Source organism: Hyla sarda, chromosome 5 (genome assembly GCF_029499605.1).
Source record: "Hyla sarda isolate aHylSar1 chromosome 5, aHylSar1.hap1, whole genome shotgun sequence".
Taxonomy (NCBI): domain Eukaryota; kingdom Metazoa; phylum Chordata; class Amphibia; order Anura; family Hylidae; genus Hyla; species Hyla sarda.
Genome location: NC_079193.1, coordinates 384,873,400 through 384,898,256, shown reverse-complemented (window position 1 = coordinate 384,898,256; position 24,857 = coordinate 384,873,400). Strand labels below are relative to the sequence as shown.

The following is a 24,857-nucleotide window of genomic DNA, read 5'->3' as shown; positions in this document are numbered from 1 at the left end:
GATGCTGCTGCTACTACAACTACTACTTCTACTGCTGCCTGCAACTGCTACTACAACTACTACTTCTACTGCTGCCTGCAACTGCTACTACAACTACTACTTCTACTGCTGCCTGCAACTGCTACTGCAACTACTACTTCTACCTGCAACTGCAACTACTACTTCTACTGCTGCCTGCTACTGCTACTGCAACTACTACTTCTACTGCTGCCTGCTACTGCAACTACTACTTCTACTGCTGCCTGCAACTGTTACTGCAACTACTACTTCTACCTGCAACTGCAACTACTACTGCTGCCTGCAACTGCTACTGCAACTACTACTTCTACTGCTGCCTGCTACTGCAACTACTACTTCTACTGCTGCCTGCAACTGCTACTACAACTACTACTTCTACTGCTGCCTGCAACTGCTACTACAACTACTACTTCTACTGCTGCCTGCAACTGCTACTGCAACTACTACTTCTACCTGCAACTGCAACTACTACTTCTACTGCTGCCTGCTACTGCTACTGCAACTACTACTTCTACTGCTGCCTGCTACTGCAACTACTACTTCTACTGCTGCCTGCAACTGTTACTGCAACTACTACTTCTACCTGCAACTGCAACTACTACTGCTGCCTGCAACTGCTACTGCAACTACTACTTCTACTGCTGCCTGCTACTGCAACTACTACTTCTACTGCTGCCTGCAACTGCTACTACAACTACTACTTCTACTGCTGCCTGCAACTGCTACTACAACTACTACTTCTACTGCTGCCTGCTACTACAACTACTACTGCTGCCTGCAACTGCTACTGCAACTACTACTTCTACTGCTGCCTGCTACTGCAACTACTACTTCTACTGCTGCCTGCAACTGCTACTACAACTACTTCTACTGCTGCCTGCAACTGCTACTACAACTACTACTTCTACTGCTGCCTGCTACTGCAACTACTACTTCTACTGCTGCCTGCAACTGCAACTACTACTTCTACTGCTGCCTGCAACTGCAACTACTACTTCTACTGCTGCCTGCTACTGCAACTACTACTTCTACTGCTGCCTGCTACTGCAACTACTACTTCTACTGCTGCCTGCTACTGCAACTACTACTTCTACTGCTGCCTGCTACTGCAACTACTACTTCTACTGCTGCCTGCTACTGCAACTACTACTTCTACTGCTGCCTGCTACTGCAACTACTACTTCTACTGCTGCCTGCTACTGCAACTACTACTTCTACTGCTGCCTGCTACTGCAACTACTACTTCTACTGCTGCCTGCTACTGCAACTACTACTTCTACTGCTGCCTGCAACTGCTACTACTACAACTACTACTTCTACTGCTGCCTGCAACTACTACTTCTACTGCTGCCTGCAACTGCTACTACAACTACTACTTCTACTGCTTCTACTGCTGCCTGCAACTACTACTTCTACTGCTGCCAGCAACTGCTACTACTACTGCTGCTACCTGCAACTGCAACTTCTACTGCTGCCTGCAACTGCTACTACAACTACTACTTCTACTGCTGCCTGCAACTGCAACTACTACTTCTACTGCTGCCTGCAACTACTACTTCTACTGCTGCCTGCAACTGCTACTACAACTACTACTTCTACTGCTGCCTGCAACTGCTACTACTACAACTACTACTTCTACTGCTGCCTGCAACTGCTACTACTACAACTACTACTTCTACTGCTGCCTGCAACTACTACTTCTACTGCTGCCTGCAACTGCTACTACAACTACTACTTCTACTGCTGCCTGCAACTACTACTTCTACTGCTGCCAGCAACTGCTACTACTACTGCTACCTGCAACTACTACTTCTACTGCTGCCTGCAACTGCTACTACAACTACTACTTCTACTGCTGCCTGCAACTGCAACTACTACTTCTACTGCTGCCTGCAACTACTACTTCTACTGCTGCCTGCAACTGCTACTACAATTACTACTTCTACTGCTGCCTGCAACTGCTACTACAACTACTACTTCTACTGCTGCCTGCTACTGCAACTACTACTTCTACTGCTGCCTGCAACTGCAACTACTACTTCTACTGCTGCCTGCAACTGCAACTACTACTTCTACTGCTGCCTGCAACTGCAACTACTACTTCTACTGCTGCCTGCAACTGCAACTACTACTTCTACTGCTGCCTGCAACTACTACTACTGCCTGCAACTACTACTACTTCTACTGCTGCCTGCAACTGCAACTACTACTTCTACTGCTGCCTGCTACTGCAACTACTACTTCTACTGCTGCCTGCAACTGCTGCTACTACTACTACTACAACTACTACTTCTACTGCTGCCTGCAACTACTACTTCTACTGCTGCCTGCAACTGCTACTACAACTACTACTTCTACTGCTGCCTGCAACTACTACTTCTACTGCTGCCTGCAACTGCTACTGCAACTACTACTTCTACTGCTGCCTGCAACTGCTACCTGCAACTGCAACTACTACTTCTACTGCTGCCTGCAACTGCTACTGCAACTACTACTTCTACTGCTGCCTGCAACTGCAACTACTACTTCTACTGCTGCCTGCAACTGCGACTACTACTTCTACTGCTGCCTGCAACTGCAACTACTACTTCTACTGCTGCCTGCAACTGCAACTACTACTTCTACTGCTGCCTGCAACTACTACTACTGCCTGCAACTACTACTACTTCTACTGCTGCCTGCAACTGCAACTACTACTTCTACTGCTGCCTGCTACTGCAACTACTACTTCTACTGCTGCCTGCAACTGCTGCTACTACTACTACTACAACTACTACTGCTGCCTGCAACTACTACTTCTACTGCTGCCTGCAACTGCTACTACAACTACTACTTCTACTGCTGCCTGCAACTACTACTTCTACTGCTGCCTGCAACTGCTACTGCAACTACTACTTCTACTGCTGCCTGCAACTGCTACCTGCAACTGCTACTTCTACTGCTGCCTGCAACTGCTACTGCAACTACTACTTCTACTGCTGCCTGCAACTGCTACTACAACTACTACTTCTACTGCTGCCTGCAACTGCTACTGCAACTACTACTTCTACTGCTGCCTGCAACTGCTACTACAACTACTACTTCTGCCTGCAACTGCTACTACAACTACTACTTCTACTGCTGCCTGCAACTGCAACTACTACTTCTACTGCTGCCTGCAACTGCTACTACTTCTACTGCTGCCTGCAACTGCAACTACTACTTCTACTGCTGCCTGCTACTGCAACTACTACTTCTACTGCTGCCTGCAACTGCTACTACTACAACTACTACTTCTACTGCTGCCTGCAACTACTACTTCTACTGCTGCCTGCAACTGCTACTACAACTACTACTTCTACTGCTGCCTGCAACTGCAACTACTACTTCTACTGCTGCCTGCAACTGCTACTGCAACTACTACTTCTACTGCTGCCTGCAACTGCAACTACTACTTCTACCTGCAACTGCAACTACTACTACTTCTACTGCTGCCTGCAACTACTACTACTTCTACTGCTGCCTGCAACTGCAACTACTACTTCTACTGCTGCCTGCTACTGCAACTACTACTTCTACTGCTGCCTGCTACTGCAACTACTACTTCTACTGCTGCCTGCTACTGCAACTACTACTTCTACTGCTGCCTGCAACTGCTACTACTACAACTACTACTTCTACTGCTGCCTGCAACTACTACTTCTACTGCTGCCTGCAACTGCTACTACAACTACTACTTCTACTGCTGCCTGCAACTACTACTTCTACTGCTGCCAGCAACTGCTACTACTACTGCTACCTGCAACTGCAACTACTACTTCTACTGCTGCCTGCAACTGCTACTACAACTACTACTTCTACTGCTGCCTGCAACTGCTACTACTTCTACTGCTGCCTGCAACTGCAACTACTACTTCTACTGCTGCCTGCAACTACTACTTCTACTGCAACTGCTACTACAACTACTACTTCTACTGCTGCCTGCAACTGCTACTACTACTGCTACCTGCAACTACTACTTCTACTGCTGCCTGCAACTGCTACTACAACTACTACTTCTACTGCTGCCTGCAACTGCTACTGCAACTACTACTTCTACTGCTGCCTGCAACTACTACTTCTACTGCTGCCTGCAACTGCTACTACAACTACTACTTCTACTGCTGCCTGCAACTGCTACTTCTACTGCTGCCTGCAACTACTACTTCTACTGCTGCCTGCAACTACTACTTCTACTGCTGCCTGCAACTACAACTACTTCTACTGCTGCCTGCAACTGCTACTGCAACTACTACTTCTACTGCTGCCTGCAACTGCTACTACAACTACTACTTCTACTGCTGCCTGCAACTACTACTTCTGCCTGCAACTACTACTTCTACTGCTGCCTGCAACTGCAACTACTACTTCTACCTGCAACTACTACTTCTACTGCTGCCTGCAACTGCAACTACTACTTCTACTGCTGCCTGCAACTACTACTTCTACTGCTGCCTGCAACTACTACTTCTACTGCTGCCTGCAACTACTACTTCTACTGCTGCCTGCAACTACTACTTCTACTGCTGCCTGCAACTACTACTTCTACTGCTGCCTGCAACTACTACTTCTACTGCTGCCTGCAACTACTACTTCTACTGCTGCCTGCAACTACTACTTCTACTGCTGCCTGCAACTACTACTTCTACTGCTGCCTGCAACTACTACTTCTACTGCTGCCTGCAACTACTACTACTTCTGCTGCCTGCAACTGCTACTACTTCTGCTGCCTGCAACTGCTACTACTTCTGCTGCCTGCAACTGCTACTACAACTACTACTTCTACTGCTGCCTGCAACTGCTACTTCTACTGCTGCCTGCAACTGCTACTACAACTTCTACTGCTGCCTGCAACTACTACTTCTACTGCTGCCTGCAACTGCTACTGCAACTACTACAACTACTACTACTGCCTGCAACTACTACTTCTACTGCTGCCTGCAACTACTACTTCTACTGCTGCCTGCAACTACTACTTCTACTGCTGCCTGCAACTACTACTTCTACTGCTGCCTGCAACTACTACTTCTACTGCTGCCTGCAACTGCTACTACTACTGCTGCCTGCAACTACTACTTCTACTGCTGCCTGCAACTACTACTTCTACTGCTGCCTGCAACTGCAACTACTACTACTACTTCTGCTGCCTGCAACTGCTACTACAACTACTACTTCTACTGCTGCCTGCAACTGCTACTACAACTACTACTTCTACTGCTGCCTGCAACTGCAACTACTACTTCTACTGCTGCCTGCAACTACAACTACTACTTCTACTGCTGCCTGCAACTGCATCTACTACTGCTGCCTGCAACTACTACTGCTGCCTGCAACTACTACTGCTGCCTGCAACTACTACTGCTGCCTGCAACTGCAACTACTTCTGCTGCCTGCAACTACTACTTCTACTGCTGCCTGCAACTACTACTTCTACTGCTGCCTGCAATTGCAACTACTACTTCTACTGCTGCCTGCAACTGCTACTGCAATTACTACTTCTACTGCTGCCTGCAACTGCTACTACAACTACTACTTCTACTGCTGCCTGCAACTGCTACTACAATTACTACTTCTACTGCTGCCTGCAACTACAACTACTACTTCTACTGCTGCCTGCAACTGCTACTGCTACTACTACATCTGATACTTCTACATATTCTAATTTAATTATAATTATTTTATATAATTAAATAAAGTTAAGTACTTTAAATATATTTATAATTATTAGTTTATTTAATTTCATATATCTTCATTATAACTAATAATTATTAAATATTGAAATATATATATCTCAATGTAGGCATGTTCCAGCATGTTCCTTGGATGGGGATAAGAGGTCTAGGGGTGGCATACCCCTTTAATGCAATGTTCCCTTCAGACGGTTATTATTCAAATAAACCTACGTGCCCTGACATGGATACTGTGTCACAGTAATAAACACAATGTAAATTACAATGTGCGCCACAAGTTCACACTGATACATTGTAACAAATGCATTAGTGTAATCGGGATTTATTTTCATACACTGATGTTTCCATTCACTGACAGCAATCAGAAGGGAAAAATGAAATTAAAATATTAGGAAGTTGTAAAATTCCTCATAAATGATCCTTAGTTGTATACATAGTATAGTTGTATTTTAATTTAGCGTCACTATATCACCCCCAGCTGACGCAAACCTTCAGTAGCATTGGGATGGCGCCCTTTTTAGAGGAGGACTCCGGTAAAACCTTAAGGCCACCCTATTGAAATAAAAAGGCACATGCAGCCTGCAGCACAGATCGGGGTCTTAAGGCAGTGGCTTCCACACTGCGGCCCAACAGATGTTGCAAGACTACAACTCCAAGCATGCCCGGACAGCTGTTGGCTGTCCAGGCATGCTGGGAGTTGTAGTTATGCAAAGTCATGAACAACAGAGCAGTGGTCTCCATACTGTGGCCCTCCAGGTGTTGCAAAACTACAACTCCCAGCATGCCTGGACAGCCAACGGCCGTCTTGACATGCTGGGAGTTGTAGTTATGCAACGTCTGGAGGGCCACAGTTTAGAAACCACTGCCTTAGGGGAAGGTAATAAGCCCCTCGTCTTGAAATATTAAAGTTTAAAAACACATGAAACATCTGCGGAGAGTCAGACACGAAATTACGACAGTATACACTAGTATAGAATATATAATAGGCTCCTACTTCTTGCCACCAGGCCTGGTTTTTACCGGCTTGGGGTGTTTGGCTACAGATGGCGACTTGTAGGGTTTCACAGCGTTGGACGTCTTATGGCTTTGCGCAGAGTAGAAGTTCTCCTCGGCTTTGTCGTACGCGCTCTTATCAAGCCACACCCTCTCGCTGTCTGCATGCAGGTAGTAGGCGGGGTAATACAGTGCGTTGTCGGTCTCTTCCGGAATACTGGTGAGCTCCTTCCTCCGGACAGGTGGCTGCTTTCCGGCTGACTTTTTACTACATTTGTCCTTTTTGCCCCTTTTGTTCTGGCTCCAGTTATTCATGGAGGGCTCCGCCTGTGATGCCGCCTGTGCCACGTGCTCATAGTAACGCGTCTCCGCCTGGTCATACAGGGACCTGTCGAGCCACACTTCAGACATCAGGCTCTGCAGACCTGCCCAGTGAGGCTTTCCATTCACAGTCGGGTCCAATACTATAGAGTTTACAGTCAGTGGACTGGGTGCTGCTGAGGCTGGCGTTGGGGTGGCACTTGCATAACCTTCATCTGGGGTCTTCTGCCAGGACCTTGACGCGGCACGGTCAGGAGGGACTAGATTGAGGTTCAGCACACGAGGAGCTAAAGGGGAGGTAAACTGTGCGACAAACTGGCTCTCAGCATCCTCAAAGTTGAACTTGTTGACCCAAACACCTTTGCTTACATGATGACAAGCCACCATATTGCTATGGCAGCAGCCGTCCGTGGCAGTGTTCTTCGGCGCACCATGTACTGTCTTGTGTTTAACAGATAACGCTTTGGTTGGCGTCAGCACCTCTGGTGCCCTTGTCTGCTCTGTGGCAAGAAGGGCGTGGTAATAACATTCAGCCTCATCATACATAGACTTATCCAACCACACGGCATCAGCCATCATGCCAAGGAGAACAGAGTCCACCTTAGGAGGAGAGGCTTTGTTTCGGGGTGACCTTCGCCTCTTTTTCTGCTTTTTGCCGTTGACTTTCTTCTGGTCGGGATTTGTGGAATTCTCCGCAGATTCGGACTGGTTCCCGTTTGTGGCTTCGATCCTCTTGGGGGTTGCCGTAGTCTGGGCCTCACATGGGAGTTTGGCACCGTCCTCGCACTTGTGTTTGTCCACCCAACTGGACTCTGCGGGGCTCTGATGCCTCCTTGTCCTCATCTTCACCATCCAGCAGCATTAAAAAGACAAGAAGAGCTGTAACGCCGAACAGATGCACAAGAGACACAGGGCATTTACCAGAGAAGACATCGGGGGAGATTATAGGTTTGGAGGGGCAGGTAAGGGCAGCCACGTGCTACCAGATGCCAGTGTACTATATTGGAGATAATACCATATAGTACCACAACTTGGCCTTCAATCAAAATCGCTCCGCTGTCAGAATAAATTATGATTTTGTAAACCGTGAACAATTCTGACAAAAGAAATGGGGAAAAGCAAAAGCTGCTGATCTTACCAGATCCGGATGTTCTGCATTGCACCCTGTAAAAGACTGAAAAATGTCCTGCGCTGTATGGAAACGAGCCTCGTGTAGTCCCAGGGGTGTTTGGCATCCTCAGTCATAGCCGCTTCAGGGTACATACAGACGAGCGGATTTTCCGCGTGGATTTCACTGCGGATCCGCAGCTGAAGGACCTCTATATGCTGCCTTTACATGTGCCTGCTCGGAGCTGCAATACGCCGCCATGAGCAGACACATTGCGATGTGCGAGTTGCCGGGCGCATGCGCAGTATACTCGCACATCGCGGCAGCTCTCGGCCTGGCTCACTGAGAAGGGGGAGTGGTCGCGACGTGTGTGAGTACACCATGCATGCGTGGCGAGTCTCGCACTTTGCCTCAGTGTGTCTGCTCGTGGCGGTGTATTGCCGCTCCGAGCAGACACGTGTAAAGGAACCATACAGAGGTCCTTCAGCAGCGGATCTGCAGCGTAAAATACGCTGTAAATCTGTTCGTCTGAACGTACCCATAAGACTGTATTAACACCTACCCCAGCATGATTGACAGCCTGGGCAGCACAGACATCACCGCCCTGCTCATGGGAATATCGTGCAGGCCCAGAGGCAGCGCTATCTTGGCCATGAAGCTGCTTCTGGGCAGAGCAAGGTTTTAGTTAGCGGAGCGGTGATGTTTGTGGTGCCCGGGCTGGGGTAGGCATGAATACAGCACAGAGCTGACCGAGTAGGCCGCATGCCCGAGACTACATGGGGCTCATTTCCATACCAAGCGAATCAAGTCTTTTTCAGGACTTCACAGAATGAAATTCAGGACTCCCGGACATGGTAAGAAAACTGAATTTTTCAACAGTTGTAGTAACGCAGGCAGGATATAGGGAAAAAATAGTTGTGGGGGGCAGTCATGTCTTCTCTGGTAAAACCATTACCATGAAGCTGTATCATGCAATGATCTGGAGAATAGAGGTGGAATAAAGTTTGATAACTAACGGGAGGCAATGAACATGATTCCACCTCCATCTGGAGCTGCAAAGCAAACCTGAGGGGAGGAAGAACCACATTCAGCGGTCTGATCATAAGTGGATGATGAATGGTTTGCATTACTACAGAATAGAATGAATGAGCTCGCTGCGATCATATGGACACAACCACCAAGAGGAACAGGACGGTGCAACAGGACTATCACAGGGGGAAGAAGGACTGGCCATCTATTGTACAACTCTAATTAAGAGTATTCGGGTACGTTCACACGAGCGGATGTTTGCAGCGTATTTCGCTGCGGATCCACCGCTGAAGGACCCTCTGTATTCTGCCTTTACATGTGCCTGCTCGGAGCGGCAATACGCGGCTACAAGCAGACACAGTGCGATGTGAGAGTCGCCGCGCGCATGCGCAGTATACTCGCACATCGTGCATGCGCGGCGACTTGCATTGTTTCAGTGTGTCTGCACGTAGTGGCATATCGCAGCTACAAGCAGGCACATGTGAAGGCAGAATACAGAGGGTCCTTCAGCGGCGTAAAGTACGCTGTGGATCTGCTCATGTGAACATGCCCTAAAGCAGTGTTTCCTAACCAGTAGGCCTCCAGCTGTTGCAAAACTACAACTTCCAGCATGCCCAGACAGCCTCCGGCTGTCTGGGCATGCTGGGAGTTGTACCTTTGCAACAGTCGAGGCCTACTGGTTGGGAAATCCTGGGGTAAACACTGGCAGGTCTCAAAGAGAGAACACTGCCCCCTGCTGTACAACAATGGCCACAGCTACACACTGTCTCTACTTGTATTGGGTTCAGCTACCAACAATGTTGCGCTGGCATTGAGACAAAGGTGCAGATGGGAGAGCGGTCAGTCCTACCATATACACCTAGCCAATGAATAACTCCCCCTAAAGACAAGAATATGAGCATTGTGTGTAGGAGGATAAGACCAAAATAGAAGATATAGGGGTCAGTATGAAGTGATGGTAGAGGCCAGTATTGTACATTGCACCAATGACGCTCAATAACATCCTGCAGAGACTGTAGGTAAAACATAAGGTGCGCAGTAGTGTCCGCTGGGACGTCCTACAGACCTAGTAATATAGTCACGCTTCATGGTTGTGTCGCATTTCCCGTGGTGGTTCAGATAGCGGCATGCAATGAGAACTACAGAGCTCCGACGAGGAGACGGGAGACAGATGCAGAGCGCTCGCACCAAAATTACTCAGCTTTATGGTCAACTTTACAGAGCAGGCACAAAGCCCTTAAACTGGGGCATCGCAACAGCACATGGCATCTAGGGGATATCTAATATCTGTGTGATATTACGGTATCATGTTATGGTTCAGATTAGAATTGTATGTGCTCCTCATGCACTGGTGTGCACCACGCACTTATACAATTTGCTATATACTCCTGCCCTGTGCACTTTTTTTTTTTTAAATAGCTTTATAGTTGTCCTCTTTGCATAGCACCAGAGCTGTGTTGTTTCTATAGTTTGCATTGTGCACTTTACAATTAAGTACGGACATTTTGAATGTACCTAGTATTCGCGTTTGACATGTGGCGTTTGTTAGGGTGCACGCACACCACGTTTTTTGGTATACGGTTCCCGTATATGGTTTCAAGTTAAAAACCGTACGGAACCGTATAGAAAACCGTACGCATTGACTTAACACTGTAAACCAGATGTCAAACGCATCATCCGGTTTAGTCCATTTTGCGTCTTATACGGTTTTGTCGTTTTTTTTTTTACCCGTACCCAAAACCGTAGACTACTACGTTTTTTGGTCCAGGTGAAAAACCGTATACTTTATTTTTTAAACACGGGAGTCAATGGGGACCGTACAGAACCATAAGTGCGTAAGGTTCCATCCGGTTTGCACCATATGGTTTTTACTTTTAATTTCAATCAAACAAGTAAAACTTTATTCAAAATGGAGTGAAAAGTTAAACATACGTTTTTTTTCTTAAAAAAACGTGTGCAACCGGACATCATTTTCAAACCGTATATGGGTTGAAATTTGTAAACACATTTTGATGCAGTTTAGTCCGGTTTTGAGGAATCCATTTTTCATCAAAAACCTGATACAGGAACTGTATTGCAAAAACATTGTGTGCATGCACCCTTAAAGGGGTACTCCGGAGAAAACCTTTTTTTCTTTTAAATCAACTGGTGGCAGAAAGTTAAACATATTTGTAAATTACTTCTATTAAAAAATCTTAATCCTTCCTGTACTTATTAGCTGCTGAATACTATAGAGGAAATTATTTTCTTTTTGGAATGCTCTCTGATGACATCACGACCACAGTTCTCTCTACTGACGTTATAATAATAAGGCTTTATTTATTGTTGTCCTTAGTGGGATTTGAACCCTAGTCCCCAGCACTGCTAACCACTGAGCCCCCATGCTGCCCTTAGCATACATCTGCTATGCATGGTTGCTAAAATGGACAGAGATGTCAGTAGAGAGCACTGTGCTCGTGATGTCATCAGTGTTCCAAAAATAAAGGAATTTCCTCTGTAGCATTCAGCAGCTAATAAGTACTGGAAGGATTAAGATTTTTTAATAGAAGCAATTTACAAATATGTTTAACTTTCTGCCACCAGTTGATTTAAAAGAAAAAAGGTTTTCACCGGAGTACCCCTTTAAGTTTATTTTTTGGGGAAACATTAGGGCTGCATTCACATCACATTTTGTGCCTTCATGGCACAGATACATGGGCAGAACCTCAAAATTGGCAGGTGAATTTGAGCGTCTGTCCCTGTATGCGTGCCATGAAGGCACAAAACGTGATAGGAGCCTTAAAGGGGTACTCCGGCGGAATTTTTTTTTTTTTTTTTTTTTTAAATCAACTGGTGCCAGAAAGATAAACAGATTTGTAAATTACTTCTATTAAAAAATTCTTTACCCTTCCAGTACTTTTTAGCAGCTGTATGCTACAGAGGAAATTCTTTACTTTTTGAATTTCTTTTTTGTGTTGTCCACAGTGCTCTCTGCCGACACCTCTGTCCGTGTCAGGAACTGTCCAGAGCAGCATATGTTTGCTATGGGGATTTTCTCCTGTTCTGGACAGTTCCTGATAAGGGCATCAGGTGTCAGTAGAGAGCACTGTAGACAACACAAAAAAAGAAATTAAAAAAATAAAGATTTTCCTCTGTAGCATACAGTTGCTAAAAAGTATTGAAAGGATTAAGATTTTTTAATAGAAGTAATTTACAAATCTATTGAACATTCTGGCACCAGTTCATTTAAAAAAAAAATGTTTCCACCGGAGTACCCCTTTAGAGTGAAACTGCAGTACATATGTTCTTATCCCCTATCTGCAGGATAGGGGGAGAAGTGTCTGATCACCAGGGGTCCAACCGGTGAGACACCTGGACTCATGCACGGAACGTGCTCCGCTCTGCACGGATTACTGTTGACCAGAGCACAAAGCGGTGCCCCGCACTCCTTCCTCCATGTATCTCTATGGGAAAGCCTAAAGACACACAAGGGCAGTATCTCCGGCTTTCCCATACAGATACATGGAGAGGGACATGAGAGCCTGGGTGACTGGCAGGAGATTGCAGGGGGTCCCAGCGGCCAGATCCCCCTACAGTCAGTCCCTTATGCCCTATGATGTGGAATGGGAATAAGAACATATGTGCTGGAGTTCCCGTTTAACCGTTGGCAAGAGTGCAATATCCTAAATTAATTCTTATGCACTTTGAAGGTGTCAACTCACCTTGTTCTATTCTCCTATAGGATTGTTTTATTATGCAATACAAAATTGATGCAATAAAGATTTATATTTTATAATTACAGGGTGTAACATTTATAATTAATTTAGGAAGTTGCTAAAATGACACAGCTGCACGCAACTCACGTTCAGGTCAACGTTGGCAAAGCCATGTGCGACCTGCAACCTAAGATATCTGGTCAGATTATTTTGCTTGTCGTGATAGCGCCAGGTTAGGGTGGGGGCGGGTTTGTTGCATTGCATTAGATTAGATACTGTGACCGTCATGTAACATGTGCAAAACTACAACTTCCAGCATGCCCGGACAGCCGGAGGCTGTCCGGGCATGCTGGGAGTTGTAGTTTTGCAACAGCTGGAGGCACAATGTTGGAAAACTTGGTCTTTGGATTAACAGTTTATTCCCAAAGAGTGCGGCTTCAGCTGTTGCAAAACTACAACACCCAGCGCGCCTAGTGGGGAAACACTTAAAGGGGTACTCCGGTGGAACACTTTTTTTTTTTTTTTTTAAATCAACTGGTGCCAGAAAGTTTAACAGATTTGTAAATTACTTCTATTTAAAAAAATCTTAAATCTTTCCAGTACTTATTAGCTCCTGAATACTACAGTGGAAATTATTTTCTTTTTGGAGCACAGTGCTCTCTGCTGAAATCCTGACCACAGTGCTCTCTGCTGACATCTCTGTCCATTTTAGGAACTGTCCAGAGCAGCATAGGTTTTCTATGGGGATTTTCTCCTACTCTGGACAGTTCTAAAAAATGGACAGGTGTCAGCAGAGAGCACTGGTCATGATGTCAGAAGAGAGCTCTGTGTTCCAAAAAGAAAATAATTTCCTCTGTAGTATTAAGCAGCTAATAAGTACTGGAAGGATTAAGATTTTTTAATAGAAATAATTTACAAATCTGTTTAACTTTCTGGCACCAGTTGATTAAAAAAAATAAAAAAAAAAAGTTTCCCTGTAGATCAGTGTTTTCCCAACCAGGGTGCCTACAGCTGTTGCAAAACTACAACTTCTAGCATGCCCTGGAGAAGGCTAGTCCATGCATACTGGAAGTTGTAGTTTTGCAACAGCTGGAGGCACACTTGTTGGAACACCGTGCTACCATTTTGCAACCCTGGCACACCGCAATCTACTGAAGTCACAGCTATGAACGTCCTGTCCAACAAGATGATCTGCTGCGAGAGGTGGTCAGAGTATGATCTCCCATAAACACATGGTGGGCGCCCGACTCCGCTCCGTGTACATACGCTGTGTGCGTTCACAATAACATCTGTCTCACTAAATCCTCCAGAAACCGCTAAAAGAAAATAGTAGGATGGAGCGATGGATGGGGTGAGGTCATGCAGGCATGCAGATGGGGCAGAGACTACACGGAGCATATACTCACTATGTACCGCAGGAGAACTGCGCAGCCGAGTCAGCAGGAAAGAGAAAGCAGCAAACGTTAGAACAGAGAAAAACCTCAGAAAGTCACATGACCGCCCATGCGAGAGACAGAGGAGACGTTCACAAGAAGGGCAGTCATTCCCCATATTATCTATCAGGACAGGACGCACCTCACAAGACATCTCCTGCACGGGAGGATGAGACGCATTCAGATACATCACATATAAATGAGACACATTCAGATACATCACATATAAATGAGACACATTGGGATAGATCACATATAAATGGACGTTGTAAAGGGCTGTAGAGACCCCACACATCCCCCTCTGAGGTCAGAGGATATTGGGGGATTATTTATTTTTGGAGATCTCGCCTCAACAATGCAAAAGAATAATCCTGCCCCCCCCCCTGTATTCACAGCCCTGACATTACGGGGTCTGAAGAGGTTGTGCAGTTTAGCAGAGAATCCGTCTGTAGTATTTGATATGTCTGGATAGATATCGGGTGTAAAAGAGAACGACACCTTCCCTGGAGATCATTCCTGCGGCCAAAATTATAAAATCATACACAGAGCCCCATATGATATGTACAGTCCTCCCCCCCCCCCCCATATGATATGTACAGTCCTCCCCCCCCCATATGATATGTACAGTCCTCCCCCCCCCATATGATATGTACAGTCCTCCCCCATATGATATGTACAGTCCCCCCCCCCCCCCTCATATGATATGTACAGTCCTCCCCCATATGATATGTACAGTCCCCCCCCCATATGATATGTACAGTCCCCCCCTCATATATGTACAGTCCTCCCCCCCATATGATATGTGCAGCCCTCCACCCCCCCCCCCCCTATGATATGTGCAGTCCCCCCCCTCATATATGTAGTCCCCCCCCCTCATATGATATGTACAGTCCTCCCCCCCATATGATATGTGCAGCCCTCCACCTCCCCCCCCCCATATGATATGTACAGTCCTCCCCCCATATGATATGTACAGTCCTCCCCCATATGATATGTACAGTCCCCCCCCCCATATGTGCAGCCCTCCACCCCCCCCATATGTACAGCCCTCCACCCCCCCCCATATGTACAGTCCTCCTCCCCCCCCTCATATGTACAGTCCTCCTCCCCCCCCCTCATATGTACAGTCCTCCTCCCCCCCCCTCATATGTACAGTCCTCCTCCCCCCCCCTCATATGTACAGTCCTCCTCCCCCCCCCTCATATGTGTACAGTCCTCCTCCCCCCCCCTCATATGTGTACAGTCCTCCTCCCCCCCCCTCATATGTGTACAGTCCTCCTCCCCCCCCCTCATATGTGTACAGTCCTCCTCCCCCCCCCCTCATATGTGTACAGTCCTCCTCCCCCCCCCCCTCATATGTGTACAGTCCTCCTCCCCCCCCCTCATATGTGTACAGTCCTCCTCCCCCCCCCTCATATGTGTACAGTCCTCCTCCCCCCCCCTCATATGTGTACAGTCCTCCTCCCCCCCCCTCATATGTGTACAGTCCTCCTCCCCCCCCCTCATATGTGTACAGTCCTCCTCCCCCCCCCTCATATGTGTACAGTCCTCCTCCCCCCCCTCATATGTGTACAGTCCTCCTCCCCCCCCCTCATATGTGTACAGTCCTCCTCCCCCCCCCTCATATGTGTACAGTCCTCCTCCCCCCCCCTCATATGTGTACAGTCCTCCTCCCCCCCCCTCATATGTGTACAGTCCTCCTCCCCCCCCCATATATGTGTACAGTCCTCCTCCCCCCCCCATATATGTGTACAGTCCTCCTCCCCCCCCCCATATGTGTACAGTCCTCCTCCCCCCCCCCATATGTGTACAGTCCTCCTCCCCCCCCCCCATATGTGTACAGTCCTCCTCCCCCCCCCCATATGTGTACAGTCCTCCTCCCCCCCCCCATATGTGTACAGTCCTCCTCCCCCCCCCCCATATGTGTACAGTCCTCCTCCCCCCCCCCTCATATGTGTACAGTCCTCCCCCCCCTCATATATGTACAGTCCTCCCCCCCCTCATATATGTACAGTCCTCCCCCCCCTCATATATGTACAGTCCTCCCCCCCCTCATATATGTACAGTCCTCCCCCCCCCCCCACATATATGTACAGTCCTTCCCCCCCCCCCCCCCTCATATATGTACAGTTCTCCCCCTTTCCATATGTCGGGCCCTCATATCACCCGGCGCCACCTCCTCCCCCTTCATTCATGTGTCCCCCCTCCCCCCGTTACACTTTACCGCCCGCCATGAGGAATAATGCACACAGCCCGGACCCCCCACACCTTCCGGTCAGCCCCTCAGCCCCGGGCGCCCATCCCGGCAGGTGAGGAGCCCCCGGAGCCCGGCCCGGTACTCACACTGCTACAGCCGCTGCCGTCAGGAGAGAGAGCGGGAGGGAAAGAGCGTACCACGTGACCGGCCCTACCAATCAGAACGCCGGCCGGACGGCACCAACTAACCCAAAAGAGGGGAAGACGCTGAAGAGAAGCCTGGCTTCTAAACCAACGGTCACTGACAGATCCGCACGTTACCGGTATCAGCCCCTTTCTATATATTTCACTCGGCCGTTTACTTGGGATATAGCGGCTAGTTTTACCTGGTTTCACTATCCTGCTCCATAACTGAAATGGTCGCGCCCCTGACGTAGCCAAAAAAAAAAAACAACCCTCTAACGCATACGCAGTAAGGACTTGCGGTTACAGGCCCGTGCGCACGCGCCTTTATATGACAGAAGGTGACAGCTGGAAGCCAGGCGCATGCGCGATGTGCTTAGCAGGGTGTTGGCACGGCGCATGCGTGGGTGTCTGTGTGTCTCTTTTCTGACTGGGCAGAGTTTGGTTTCTGGAGGGGAGGGAAGGCGAGGGCTGTGACAGGGAAGAAACAAAAGGAAGACCAGGCTGTATGTAAACACAGCTGCAGAGGGGCACACCAGTGGGCACAGGCGGGCACCCCAGCAGCATGCCAGTCATCATCCAACACTCAGGGCATGCATGCAAGGCTGGCACGCTGCTCCTAGGTTAGCAATGGGTGTGTGAGTGACGTGCATGCCCTCGCCAGTGCCTAGTGCCCAGCTGCCATGTCCTGCCAGGGGCAGCGGATCCTGGAGACCAGACTGGGCGATGCAGAGTGCACACAGACCATCGTCAAGATGGCATTTCGCAAGGCGTATTCCATCAAAGACAAGCTGGAAGCCATAGAGAGAGTTAAAAATGGCGAACGTCAAGCCAGCGTCTCCAGAGACTTCGGGGTGCCAGGAGGAACTCTCCGAGGGTGGCTGAAAGACGAGCAGAAGCTCAGATGGTTTCTGGACCAGCTCGGCGGGGATGTAGGGACACAGAGGAAAAAGATGCGCTTGGCCAACGAAGAAGAGATTGACCGTGCCGTGTACTCGTGGTTCATCACTCTACGACAACAAGGCATTCCTCTGTCCGGGCCAATTATCCAGGCCCAAGCTGAGATGTTTGCCAAGCAGATCTATGGAGAGGACTGCACCTTCAAGGCTAGCCATGGCTGGTTCTGGCGTTGGCAGAAAAGACATGGGATCTCCAGTCAGCGCATCTATGGTGAACCAGAGGTCAGGCCGTCAGATATGGACACGGTTCTGGTCTACCCAGAAGAACAACCCAAGGCACCGGCAAATGAGAGCGGCTACGGTGATGAACAGATCTACAACGCCAATGTCACTGGACTGTATTGGAAGCTCCTTCCAGACCAGATGCATGAGATGTCAATGGCTAAGCAGCCCCGCGGCTACCGGAGAGTCAAGGACAGAGTTGCCATTCTTCTGGCCGCCAACCTTACAGGCAACCACAAGCTGAAACCATTAATTGTTGGAAAACTGCAGGATCCAGCAAGTCTTCGGTGCCACAACCCAGACAAGTTCCCGGCAACCTACAAATATTGCAAGAACATGCAGATGACATCAAACCTACTCAGACAGTGGTTTTTCGAGGACTTTGTGCCTGGAGTAAAACGTTACTTAAGGCGATGCTGTCTCCAAGAAAAAGCAGTTCTCCTGGTCAACCAGTGTCCTGGGAGCCCCCCTGAGAAGGAGCTTCAGACCCCCGACGGCAGCATAAGGGTCTTGTTCCTTTCCAAAAACACCAGAAGTAAGATCGTGTCCATGGACCAAGGAGTTATGGCTTCCTTCAAGCAGCTCTACAAGCGCGAGCTCCTGAGGATGGCGGTGTCCTCTGATAGTTCTCCTTCAGATTTTGTCAAGTCCTTTCTATTAAAAGACATGATCTACCTGTCTGGTCAGGCGTGGGGCATGATACAGGCCGTAAGTATCGAGAAGTGTTGGCTCTATGGCCTCAGAGCTGCTTTCGAGAGTGGCGCCATGGCTGACACAGCTGGCGACGACTATAGCAAGGTCTTCTCTGACTTGACCAACCTGGCTGCCCTTGTGTACAAACATTTGACCCCAGAGGATATAGCTGAGTGGGTGCACCTGGATGACCCCATGCCCGCCATGCTGGAATCCTCAGAGGGGATGACCCCAGACTCCTCGGGTGACTTTATTAAAGAAGAAACCAGTGATGATGAGGATGACATAGAGTATGACATAAACCCGACAGCAGCCGAAGCCGTTCAGGGGCTGGAGACTGCTTTACGGTGGTTTGAAACCCAGAAGCCGCAGAATGTGGCTCCTGTAGAAATAGCGCAGCTGCATTCATTACTCGCCACTGCACAGCGTCTCCAGCTAATGCATTCACAAACCAAAGGTGCCAACTGTGGCGGCTCCTAACTGATGACATTGCATGGTGAAAGGGCACCGATGGTATCAGAGACGTGTAGGTAGCAGTTATAGATATACACGATGTATACACCCCTGTATATGCAGTCATGTGTCATGGTAGTTCCTCAGGAAATATTGCACTATATTTAGACAATTTCACCTGTTTAGCTGTAATCTGTGACTTAGAAATCTGTATTATGCCGCAGTCTCACCGGTCGGATGTCGCTCTCACCACATTTTACACAGGGAAATTATTTACGTTTCATTATATTTTAGGGCGGGCCGTTATAGGCACTTTGGGGCCAAATAAAAGTAATTCTGCAATATTAGGTCCTAATTTATTTATCTCAGATCTTTGAGGTAATATCCCAGTCTGTGAGGTATTACGTCAGATCTGTGGGGAAAAATATCAGTCTGTGAGGTAATAATGCAGTCTGTGAGGTAATATCTCATCCTAGTCTGTGAGGTAATATCTCAGATCTATGAGGTAATATCCCAGTCTGTGAGGTAATATCTCAGATCTGTGAGGTAATATCTCAAATCTGTGCGGTAATATCCCAGTCTGTAAGGTAATATCCCAGTCTGTGAGGTAATATCTCAGATCTATGAGGTAATATCCCAGTCTGTGAGGTATTACGTCAGATCTGTGGGGAAAAATATCAGTCTGTGAGGTAATAATGCAGTCTGTGAGGTAATATCTCATCCTAGTCTGTGAGGTAATATCTCAGATCTGTGAGGTAATATCTCAGATCTATGAGGTAATATCCCAGTCTGTGAGGTAATATCTCAGATCTGTGAGGTAATATCTCAAATCTGTGCGGTAATATCCCAGTCTTTAAGGTAATATCTCATCCTAGTCTGTGAGGTAATATCTCAGATCTGTGAGGTAATATCTCAGATCTATGAGGTAATATCCCAGTCTGTGAGGTAGTATCCCAGTCTGTGAGGTAATATCTCAGATCTGTGAGGTAATATCCCAGTCTGTGAGGTAATATCCCAGTCTGTGAGGTAATATCTCATCCTAGTCTGTGAGGTAATATCTCAGATCTGTGAGGTAATATCTCAGATCTATGAGGTAATATCCCAGTCTGTGAGGTAGTATCCCAGTCTGTGAGGTAATATCTCAGATCTGTGAGGTAATATCCCAGTCTGTGAGGTAATATCCCAGTCTGTGAGGTAATATCTCAGATCTGTGAGGTAATATCTCAGATCTGTGAGGTAATATCACAGTCTGTGAGGTAATATCTCAGATCTGTGAGGTAATATCTCAGTTTGTGGGGTAAAATCTAAATTTGTGGGATTATATCTGAGATCTGTGAGGTAATATCTCAAATCCTTGGGGTAAAATCTGTCTGTGGGCAGTATTCTGTCTATACAGTAATATTTTAATCTCTGTGGGGTAATATCACAGTCTATGGGGTAATATTTCAGATTTGTGGAGTAATATCCCAGTCTGTGGGTAATTTCTCAGATCTTTAGGGGAATATCCCAGTCAGTGGGGTACAATGTCAAAGCTGTGGGTAATATCTTAGTCTACCGGGTAATATCCCAGTCTGTGAGGTAATATCTGAGATATATGGAGTAGGGGGTAAAATCTTTGGGATAATATCTCAGTGTCTGGGGTTATATCCCAGACTGTAAAGTAATATCTCCGTCTACGGGGTAATATCCCAGTTTGTGAGGTAATTTCTCCAATCTGTGGGGTAATATCCCAATCTGTAAGGTAATATCCCAGTCTTTTGGGTAAAATATTAAATCTGTGGAGTAATCTTTGAGGTAATTTCTCAGAGCTGTGGGGTAATATCCCAGCCTGTGTAACATTTTAGTCTTTAGGGTAATATCTCTGCGGGGTAATACCTTTTATCTTTCTTTAGATCTTCCACATTCATCAAATTTTCCAGTCGTCCATGGTTTGGCAGACAGGTATAATGGGGGGTCTTCTTACCTTATGGCCGGTTTGGTAGACACATTTTGGCATCCGTTTTACCGCTGCAAGTCCTGACCCAACCACGTTTCTGATTACCTGAATTTACAGCTGTCAGTTCAGGTCATCAGACCCCCCTAGTCTGGCAGAATTTCCGGGTTCACACTGCGTTTTTTTGTTTAGTTTTTTACTGTACATTTAATTTTGCTGTGTACAAAGCGGTCAACTACACTATTGTATATATTTTTTTAAACCTGTATACATTACTGTCTTTTTGTATAGTGTAGGTCAACAGGAAGCAGATTCTGGTAATTGGCATACATCAGCATCCATTTTTAGCATCCATTAATGTATAGGTTTTTTTTCTTTTCGGGTAGGGTCACACGTAGTGCATCCGTATCATATTTCCAGCTGTGAATGCGCCGACGGCAGTCACAATAGCGAGCTCCCTGTTGCGACCGGGTAGTTCTGTGTGTCTGCTTGTAGCGGCTGCTATGAGCGGATGCACAGAACTACCCGGCAGCAGCAGGGAGCACACTCTTGTGACTGCCGTCGGTGCATTCGCAGTGTGAAATATACCTCAATAAAATCAAATGTATAAAACGTATATGTTAAACATAAAAAACGCAGTGTAAGCCTAATACGGATGCGAAAATGTGTCCACGTTACGCTTGTATGAGACCGGCCTCAGAGATACATGATTTCCGGACCCTGACCCCATATGGCTTTATTCTATCCTTCTGTTTGCCTTATTTAAATATATGGAGTGGCTCCATAATATTCCTATAGTAATGTGCCTTTCTGCTCCCCATAGACCCAGCCTGTGATATAGACAGACGTGTGATGGGACTGGGGGGACTGGGATTTACCACAAAACCAGGATGCACATTGTCCACTTTAAGATGTCTTCCAATATGACCCGGACAAACCCAGGGTCACCCCACAATGTTATCTTCTGATATGTCCCAGCCCATAGACCCCCACAATGTTATCGTCTGATATGTCCCTCTGCATGGACCCCCACAATGTTATCTTCTGAAATGTCCCAGCCCATAGATCCCCACAATGTTATCTTCTGAAATGTCCCAGCCCATAGACCCTCATATTGTTATCTTCTGATATGTCCCTCTGCATGGACCCCCACAATGTTATCTTCTATGTCCCAGCCCATAGATCCCCACAATGTTATCTTCTGAAATGTCCCAGCCCATAGACCCTCATATTGTTATCTTCTGATATGTCCCTCTGCATGGACCCCCACAATGTTATCTTCTATGTCCCAGCCCATGGACCCCCACAATGTTATCTTCTATGTCCCAGCCCATAGACCCCCACAATGTTATCTTCTGGTATATCACAGGCCATGGATCCCCACAATGTTATCTTCTGGTATATCACAGGCCATGGATCCCCACAATGTTATCTTCTGGTATATCACAGGCCATGGATCCCCACAATGTTATCTTCTGGTATATCACAGGCCATGGATCCCCACAATGTTATCTTCTGGTATATCACAGGCCATGGATCCCCACAATGTTATCTTCTGGTATATCACAGGCCATGGATCCCCACAATGTTATCTTCTGGTATATCACAGGCCATGGATCCCCACAATGTTATCTTCTGGTATATCACAGGCCATGGATCCCCACAATGTTATCTTCTGGTATATCACAGGCCATGGATCCCCACAATGTTATCTTCTGGTATATCACAGGCCATGGATCCCCACAATGTTATCTTCTGGTATATCACAGGCCATGGATCCCCACAATGTTATCTTCTGGTATATCACAGGCCATGGATCCCCACAATGTTATCTTCTGGTATATCACAGGCCATGGATCCCCACAATGTTATCTTCTGGTATATCACAGGCCATGGATCCCCACAATGTTATCTTCTGGTATATCACAGGCCATGGATCCCCACAATGTTATCTTCTGTTGTAGTTGTTTTTTTGTACCCCATTTCAGCCACAATATATAAAACAAAAAATGTCCCAGAAATGCACTTTACACATTTATGTCAGGAGCGATAAAGTTCTGTAATAAATGGTTATTTTTATGTTGATGACAATGTCCGCTGTTATTTTTGAAGATTAGTGACGTCCGTCACATTGTATCTTGTTATACTTCGTGCGACGAGACGACCATCATATCTGTGCTGAGGTTACAATGTTTATGTATAATGGATAACATATAGTAGTACTGACACTAGCTGTAATTATATAAATAGAGATGGTACTGCCCCTTGTGTCACCCTCTAGTGTGTGTGTGTGTGTGTATATATACACACACACAAATAGTACTGCCCCCTTGTGTCTCCCTCTAGTGTATATATATATATATATATATATATATATATATATATATACACACACACAAATAGTACTGCCCCCTTGTGTCTCCCTCTAGTATATACATATATATATGGACAGATAGTACTGCCTCCTTGTCTCTCCCTCTAAATTATATATATACAGATAGTACTGCCTCCCTGTACAGGATAGAGGAACAGATAATACTGCCTCACTATGTATGATGTAGGCACAGATAGTACTGCCTCCCTGTACATGATGTAGGCACAGATAGTACTGACTGCCAGTACATGATATAGGCATAGATAGTACTGCCTCCCTGTAAATGATAGAAGCACAGATAGTACTGCCTCCCTGTAAATGATAGAAGCACAGATAGTACTGACTGCCAGTACATGATATAGGCATAGATAGTACTGCCTCCCTGTAAATGATAGAAGCACAGATAGTACTGCCTCCCTGTAAATGATAGAAGCACAGATAGTACTGCCTCCCTGTACATGTTGTACTTACAAGACCCAGAAATCTTTTCACATGCGGACCGAGGCCCTGATTTACTAAGAGTGTTGTGTAGTTTTCTTTGTGGGTTTTAATTCCCCGCTCTGATCTGTCGGGTTTTCCTCGGCTGAAATCCACCACATTTTCTGTGGAAACCTTAGTAAATATGTTGGGTTTTGTGAAAATGTCAGGGACACGGCCCTATTTCTGTGACCACACCCCCTTTCCCATATGCCACGCCCCCTTTTTCAGGTTTCCTCAGTAAAATGGAGAGTTGGTCGGGGTTTTTTTTTTTCATTTCTGGTGCAATGAGACAGAATCTGGCGCACAACACGACAAAACATGTCGGGTTTACAATAGTAACTCAGGGCCAGAGTCTTTCTGGATGTAAGTTCTGCCTCCAAATCTTAAAAGTAAATTCAGCCACCATCACACGTGACTCCCAATCTGTTTAAAGGGGTACTCCCCTGGAAAACATATTTTTTTTTCAACTGGTGCCAAAAAGTTAAACAGATTTGTAAATGACTTCTATTGAAAAATCTTAATCCTTCCAGTACTTATCAGCTTTTGTATGCTCCACAGGAAGTTCTTTTCTTTTTGAATTTCCTTTCTGTCTGATCACAGTGCTCTCTGCTGTCCAGAGCAGGATAGGTTTGCTATGGGGATTTGCTCCTGCTCTGGACAGTTCCTAAAATGGACAGAGGTGTCAGCAGAGAGCACTGTGGTCAGACAGAAAGGAAATTCGAAAAGAACTTCCTGTAGAGCATACAGCAGCTGATAAGTACAGGAAGGATTGATATTTTTTTTTAATAGAAGTAATTTAACTGTTTAACTTTCTGGCAACAGTTGATTAAAAAAAAAAAAATTTCTCCAGGGGAGTACCCCTTTAAGTAGGTTACCACCTAAGTCACGTGAGCGGTATTCAAGCCATAGACCAGTGTTTTCCAAAACAGTGTGCCTACAGCTGTTGCAAAACTACAACTCCTAGCATGCCCGGACAGCCGTTGGCTGTCCGGGCATGCTGGGAGTTGTAGTTTTGCAGCAGCTGGAGGCACACTGTCACGGGTGCTGTCTCAAACAAGA

The 24,857-nt window shown here is 46.7% G+C and overlaps 2 protein-coding genes across 8 annotated transcripts in view; one reads left to right on the top strand and one right to left on the bottom strand.

Moving 5' to 3' along the window:
* Positions 1 to 17,041, bottom strand: part of EEF1D (eukaryotic translation elongation factor 1 delta) — a 36,730-nt gene extending 19,689 nt beyond the window's left edge. For 2 of the 6 annotated variants that reach the window (XM_056522936.1, XM_056522937.1), the window contains exon 1: positions 6,721 to 7,893. In XM_056522936.1, coding sequence (XP_056378911.1) covers positions 6,721 to 7,892 — 1,172 coding nt within the window. In that variant the 5' untranslated portion in view covers position 7,893. Of the gene's footprint in view, positions 1 to 6,720; positions 7,897 to 14,278; positions 14,296 to 16,529; positions 16,537 to 16,648; positions 16,789 to 16,887 lie in introns of those variants that run through there. The other 4 variants (XM_056522933.1, XM_056522934.1, XM_056522938.1 and 1 more) reach the window with 4 other exon arrangements.
* A 76-nt stretch (positions 17,042 to 17,117) lies between these two features.
* Positions 17,118 to 23,030, top strand: TIGD5 (tigger transposable element derived 5). 2 transcript variants are annotated; one of them, XM_056522941.1, is made up of 2 exons: positions 17,118 to 19,536; positions 19,660 to 23,030. In XM_056522941.1, the coding sequence occupies exon 1, from the start codon at positions 17,368 to 17,370 to the stop codon at positions 19,036 to 19,038; it is 1,671 nt and encodes a 556-aa protein (XP_056378916.1). In that variant the 5' UTR covers positions 17,118 to 17,367; the 3' UTR covers positions 19,039 to 19,536; positions 19,660 to 23,030. The 2 variants fall into 2 exon arrangements, with proteins under 2 accessions (XP_056378916.1, XP_056378915.1); XM_056522940.1 differs by having other exon boundaries at positions 17,118 to 19,618; positions 19,746 to 23,030.
* Positions 23,031 to 24,857: the final 1,827 nt, after the last annotated feature.

What these genes read in the sequence shown, in the direction of transcription:
- TIGD5 (XM_056522941.1), top strand. Translation starts at nt 17,368, where the DNA reads ATGTCCTGCCAGGGGCAGCGGATCCTGGAGACCAGACTGGGCGATGCA.